Here is a 6,383-nt window from a genome sequence, read left to right as displayed (position 1 = left end):
TAAATTTAAATTAAATTAAAATAAGATTAATTAATTAAATTAAATTAAACAAATATATTATTCTACTTTAATTTTAATTAAATTAAATAAATTAATTATTTAAATTAAATTAAACAAATGTTTTATGTTATTCATTTTGATTCCTTGTATAAATAAATATATGTTTCCACTCCCTTCTCTGAGGCATGGCGTGACAATTCATTAGCCCTTGTTAGATGTTTAATTTGTTATATGATAATTAAATTAAAATTTATGAAAATCGCGAGCTCTTCTTTTTTTAAATTTAAATTAAATTGAAATAGGATTAATTAATTAAATTAAATTAAACAAATATATTCTACTCCCTTCCCTGAGGCATGGCGTGATAATTCACGCGTGACGTGTCCTCGCGATATCGGATCCGATTTTCAAGCCGGCGCGGACGCTCGACGTCCAGCGTCGGTACGTTTGTCCACGCTACTTCCGACTGCACCGCGCTAGAAACCACTCGAAACGTCGTCAACCCCGCCGCCGACATTGAAAACGGCCGTTATTCCGGCCTTCCACCACTTTTCGATTAAACATCAATCCGTTTTCTACGCGGGGACGATCTTCAGTCCTCTCTTCAGCATCCCGGAGTGCGGCCGAGCGAAAGCGGCAGGTGCGTGCGTTCGCAGCTTTCGTCTCGATCCGTCCGCGTCGTTCAGGTCCAACCCCTGACATGATTTTGCTCGCGGAGCATGCGCAAGGCACTAGAATACTCGGCGTCGTCTTCGTCGGACGGCTGCAGCTGCTCCAACGACAGCCACTGCGCGCTGACTAGCCCCAGGTCGGACCCGGGGATGTCGTCCAAACCATCCGCCCCCCACTACCAGTCGCAGGGATGCTGGGGCAGTCAGGAGTTCTACGGGGAGAACAACAACGTGTACTCCAAGTACGACCAGTACTCCAAGTACAAGCAGGCGGGGTCGTACCCGTCGGGCCATCACCAGGACTACTACAGGAAGGAGCAGAGGAAGCAGTCGGGCTCCGCTGGGCTGGAGGTGATGAAGAAGAGGCGACTGGCGGCGAACGCGAGGGAGCGCCGCAGGATGAACAGCCTGAACGACGCGTTCGACAGGCTGAGGGACGTGGTGCCCAGTTTGGGGAACGACCGGAAGCTGAGCAAGTTCGAGACGCTGCAGATGGCGCAGACGTACATAGCCGCGCTACACGAGCTGCTTCAGCGCGACTGAGTGTGTGAGTGTTTGGTGACGCGCGCAGGTATGTCGTGGTTTTTGGGTTAGGTTTGGTCTGCCCCGAGTTCAGGTCGGGACTCGATTGGTCCGTGCAATATTAGCCGTTAAGAATATCAAGGAAAACCGTGTGCAATATAAAATGTTGATATTTTTAATATTAGTTCTAGGATCAGGCGTGTATTTGTGGGCGGGGAATTTTTGGTTAGGAAACGAGTAAACGGGTCAGTAAGAAAGTTGCCGTTTAAAAATAGATCTCCCGGCATTGGTGGCGTGAGAAGTTTCCGACTTCAAAAATGTTTTGCTTTATTTTCCAACGCCACTCGTCCACTTCTCATAACCGCGTTCTAATTCTTCTTCTTGTTCTTCCTCTTCAACCTTTCACGTGCAAGGCGTAGGGAGGTTCAATCAGTTCAGCGATGAAAGAAATTTTTTTTTCGTTCAATTTGCACCTCCTGCTTCAAACGTTGCAATAACTCTGCGTGGTATTGGCCAGTGAAAATCTTTTCAATGCATATAACCTTGTTTGCCGATAAGTCTTCTTCGGAGTTGGTTCCCCTTTTGCGACCCACTGTTTTGACTGTTCCTTATTTGCAGGAGCGTAGTGATGCACCTTGCATGCAGCTTTCTTATACTATATATGTCGCACGCGTTCAGCTGTCATCTCACAGGTCTCAGCTATCTCACGACTTCCAACACAATCATTTTTGAAGTTGAAGTGAATTCTCGTCAATACGATGGGAAGACTCACCCAGTCTCTTCTTTAATTTGTTTCGGTGTGAAACCTTTCAAATCTTGGTCAACCAGTGGCGTTCGCGGAACTAGTTTAATTAATTTAAATAATAAAAAAAAGCGACACGCCAGTGGTCCGTGGCGATTTTACTAACAAACGACGACCACGTACCGCGGACGCCACTGATTATTTTATCCGTGCTACAAAAGCGGCGTCCCAAATCTAGAAGGGATTTTTTTTTAAATACGAACTTTTTTGCTTGTTTGTAGCTAAAGAATCCGTCATAAAGAATCTACTCAGACTGTAGTTTAACGACCATTAAAAAGGCCTTAAAACACTTATCGTTTTCTCGTGTTCCAAAGTTTTCTTGACGAAAAACGTGTTGGTCTAAAAATACCAGAGAACGTAATTAAGAAGCGTTCTAAATTTGCATTTCGGAGTTTTTGAAAAAAATATAATGGCTACCTTTGTAATCACTCGGTGGATAGAATTTTTCGAAAGCAAGTAAGAGTTGCTGCAGTATTGTTCGAAAAATACGATCAGCGTTGCCGGAACGTCTAACGAGGTCACTTTTACGAGATGTTTCGATATTTCCATATTTCGTTTCTTCGACCGAAACGCTGATATCTTCGCCGGTACCAATTTTAAAAAGTTCTTGTGGTCTGTGTTGTAATATTTATGAAAAAACCCTTGATTCGTTTTTCAATGCCGGGTTTTTAATCTTTTGTTATCTGCAATTCAAAATGCCCGCCAAATCGGTCATATTTTGCTGCCATGCGTGTGAAAAAAATTCCAATATATGTATTTTTTTAATTAAAACAACAGTATGACAATAATTGACTTTGTCCGACGGTCCCGAGGACTAGTACGGTACTGGAATTTTCCTCCTCACTTTCGTACCTTCCAGAATTAGAATGTCTCTCGACTGTAACGGCATTTTACGTTTACTGGGTATTTTATATACGGATATTTTTAGTCGCCTATGTTTGGGGTATCTGATTAGTAATTTTTGTTTTCGCGTTACAACGATACCGGGTGTTTCGGAAAACGCGAGTCGCAAAATAAGTCAATTAAAAAACCAGCGGCGCCGCTGTTCAGTTTTCAACGAAACATGCGGCGCCCGTGAAACACCCTGTATACGAACGCTAGTGCAATACGTAGTCGTAATATATAATTATAATATTTTATTCGGTGATACGCAATTAAGTGCAATATATATATTAAATATTAGGCGTAAGTTGTTATCTAACTGTGTAATTTTACGTATACAGATACAGGGTGTTCGGACATGGAGTTCGCAAACTCAGAGGAAATATTCAACGTGCTAAGATAATGGCATTAATATCGTATATTCGTATAATCGACTTTTTTATTCTCGACCCGGATACCCCGTACATCTAATTTACTGAAAGGATATCGTGATATGAATTTTTGAAGTGAAAATTTTTCAAAACAGTATGCTACAAATTAAAAAATTTTAAAACAAGTCGATGCTATAACGCGTTTAATTTAAGTGACACGAATACCTTCAACATTTCCTGAAATAAAAAATTATTAATGATATTCGGGAATTAAACAGTATACAACGTTAAATACAATTCATTTTCAAAATACCCACCGTTCATTTCTAAACATTTTCTTATAAATTTTGAAAAAATAACACGACAAAATACGTGTAACCTATTTCTATTATTTTTTGTCGTAGATCATTGATATCTGCTATGGGTGTTTCATACACTAAATACTTTAAGTGCTCCCAAAAAAGAAGTCCATCGGATTAAGGTCTGGTGAGCGAAGTGGCCTAGCTAGAGGTCCGCCCCGACCTATCGCCATCTTGCATTAACATGTTTTGTCTGCACTGCAAGGGTACATCTTCAAGCAAAAGTGGTGGTTCCTCTTGGAGGAATTACAAAATACATTTCCTCATGAGGTGAGGTGCTATAAGATTATCGCCTATAATCCCTGCCCATACATTTAAAGAAAACCAACGCCGATGTTGGCTTCTCATGTTTCACTCTCAATTGCCCATCACCCTTGTACAGTGCTTAAACCCTTTCATGAAAGTGCCGAATATCAATTTAATTCAAAACTTCCCAAGCAATTCTTTCTGCATTCTGCATTTCCCTTTGCTCTTCAGTAGCAACAATGCATATCGCGATGATGATGATAAAATTCAAGTCGTGAATCAAAAATCGATAACGCTTATCGACTTAAAACGAGAGCAACAATTTTTGAAGATTTGTGATTCTGCTTCTGTTCTATTTTGCAATATCAGTCCAAATAATTAAAATGCAGGCAAAATTAAAAAAATATTCCAGAAAAAGCGCCCTCTGGTGACAGATTTATGAAACGAATACCAGCCAAATTAAGTCCCCTGCGTTAAAAATAAAATTAAAAAAAAATACGACTTCGAATGTGTGTTACATGACGTACTAACATTATTTTGCCGTTTTACCTCCAATTTTCCGAATTCATTTTCAGAACACCCTGTATATATTAATTTATTTTCTATATAATTTATTCCTTGGCGTTGTTTATCGAGAAAAAGAGAAAACTTGTTCCTCGCCGTTTGTTTATATATATTTTTTATATTATTATTATTTGATATCCATGTTTGAGAATGTATTTTTTTTAAATAAACGTTTCGAGAGAAATTGCTACTTATTTTCCGTCCCGCTCGCGATATCCGGTACGAACATTGTAAATCTTTGGGCACATTCCGCTACTATTATGCGCTGTACAGTTACCGAAGTGCCCCGCAGGCGAGACAGTATGTGGAGCATTGCTCAAAGTGCAAAAATTCGCGGACGGAAAACAAAACGACTGTTTCAGTGCCATTCGCATTTTTAAGCCCCGTATTATTTACGGCCCGCCAGAGGTCGCGCCTGCGCGGATTCTGTTACGCCAGCCTCAAAGTGGTTGTGTGCCCTCCGAAGTTCCTAACCGACCCATTTTTTAACTATGTCTTATTAGCGGTTTAAAAATGTTCTCGCTTGGGAATGGCCCAATGCTTGGAAATGATTTGATTGCGAAAAGATTTATTGGGTTTTCCATTTGTTACCCATTCCTCTTCTGTTACGACGTGCTGGATAGCAGCAATACTCTGATATCGCTTCCTCAATAGCTAGAGGTAAAGTCTGTACATAGATATAAGAAAGTGACTAACTAATGCGAATTAAGGAAAGACCCGGGTAAGCTGCAAGAATGAAATATGGCCGAACAGGTCCGTACTTTGCTAAGAATTTAATTATTTGGGGTTTTGTTAGGAAAGATACTAAACAATATTTATTTATGTATGTATTTATGTTTCAATCTAAAATAAAATTACACATTATTTTTATTACCTAGTTAAATTACTTAATATATCAGTATCACTATCGCTATCATCGCCTGTTCTAATTATTATTTGTTCTATACTATTTGCAATATGGATATACGATTGTTCTACTTCTTCTATATGTTTAAGAGAATTTGCACAACTTTGTGGAGGGATGTTCTTCCGTTTCTATAAGTTTGAGGACATTGGAGTTAACACGGGGAAAAACATTGTTACGACGAATGGCAGATTTCAGTTGGTGCCAAACATGTTCAATGGTAAGGTGGAAGCCTTAAAACTGTATGCCCTAGATTTTTTGCATAATTATTACAGACTTTTATCTTTTGTAGGTTCAAGCTTTGTAGAACCTCAATTAATTGCGTTTTGTTATAATCTTCGTAAAAATAAATGTTGTTATTATACATGTAGTTTTGGATTGTTGCTTTTGTATCACATGAGGAAGGGGTTTTAGTCAACTGTCTACTGTGATCCCTTGCACTGTCCATTACAATGACGCTTTAAACCAACTTCCAAATAAATCAGAGGTGGTGTCTTCATGGTAATCCAGAGAAGAATCTTTAGTATTTTTCGCAGACAGAGAAAGTCCATTTGGAATCTTTAGAGCCAGCATGCAAAATAGTTTTTCTTTTAGCTTTTTTTGATGGCGCGTTTGTTTTACACTTATCAGGTGTATATAGTAGCAGGTAGTTAGTAAATATTACATTTGATAAAGACTCGGTGTTGTCGAAACAATTGTCATGTCAAATATATAATTTCGTGGAAATCTGAACTTTAGTTCTTATTTATTTTGATAAATTCATTTTCATCAAGTAAAATCCGCCTCAGTTCAATGCCTGCATAAATGGCGCAAAACCAAATAAGATTTTTTCACGAACAAAGATACATGTTCCACGAATGTAAGTCTACAATCAAATATAACTCCAAGGTTTTTATTACAATTCACAATTTTTAAATGTTCACCGTTAACACATTTGGGATACTTGTTCAAATTTAGGTTTAGGAGAAAAGAACTTACACTGCATTATAATTTAGGATTGAAGGAGTAAAATAACTGAGTGTCATCAGCAAATGAATGCAAAGGATGCGAAGGATGTATAAA

The 6,383-nt window shown here is 38.9% G+C and overlaps 1 protein-coding gene across 1 annotated transcript; it reads left to right on the top strand.

The window, feature by feature from the left end:
* Nucleotides 1-232: 232 nt before the first annotated feature.
* Nucleotides 233-4,432, top strand: LOC132707259 (basic helix-loop-helix transcription factor amos-like). Its single transcript, XM_060679043.1, has one exon. The coding sequence runs from the start codon at nucleotides 720-722 to the stop codon at nucleotides 1,212-1,214; it is 495 nt and encodes a 164-aa protein (XP_060535026.1). The 5' UTR covers nucleotides 233-719; the 3' UTR covers nucleotides 1,215-4,432.
* Nucleotides 4,433-6,383: the final 1,951 nt, after the last annotated feature.

Source organism: Cylas formicarius, unplaced genomic scaffold (assembly GCF_029955315.1).
Source record: "Cylas formicarius isolate icCylForm1 unplaced genomic scaffold, icCylForm1.1 PGA_scaffold_9__14_contigs__length_23061073, whole genome shotgun sequence".
Classification (NCBI taxonomy): domain Eukaryota; kingdom Metazoa; phylum Arthropoda; class Insecta; order Coleoptera; family Brentidae; genus Cylas; species Cylas formicarius.
The sequence above is the reverse complement of the archived record's forward strand: the minus strand, read 5'-3'. Positions and strand labels throughout refer to the sequence as shown.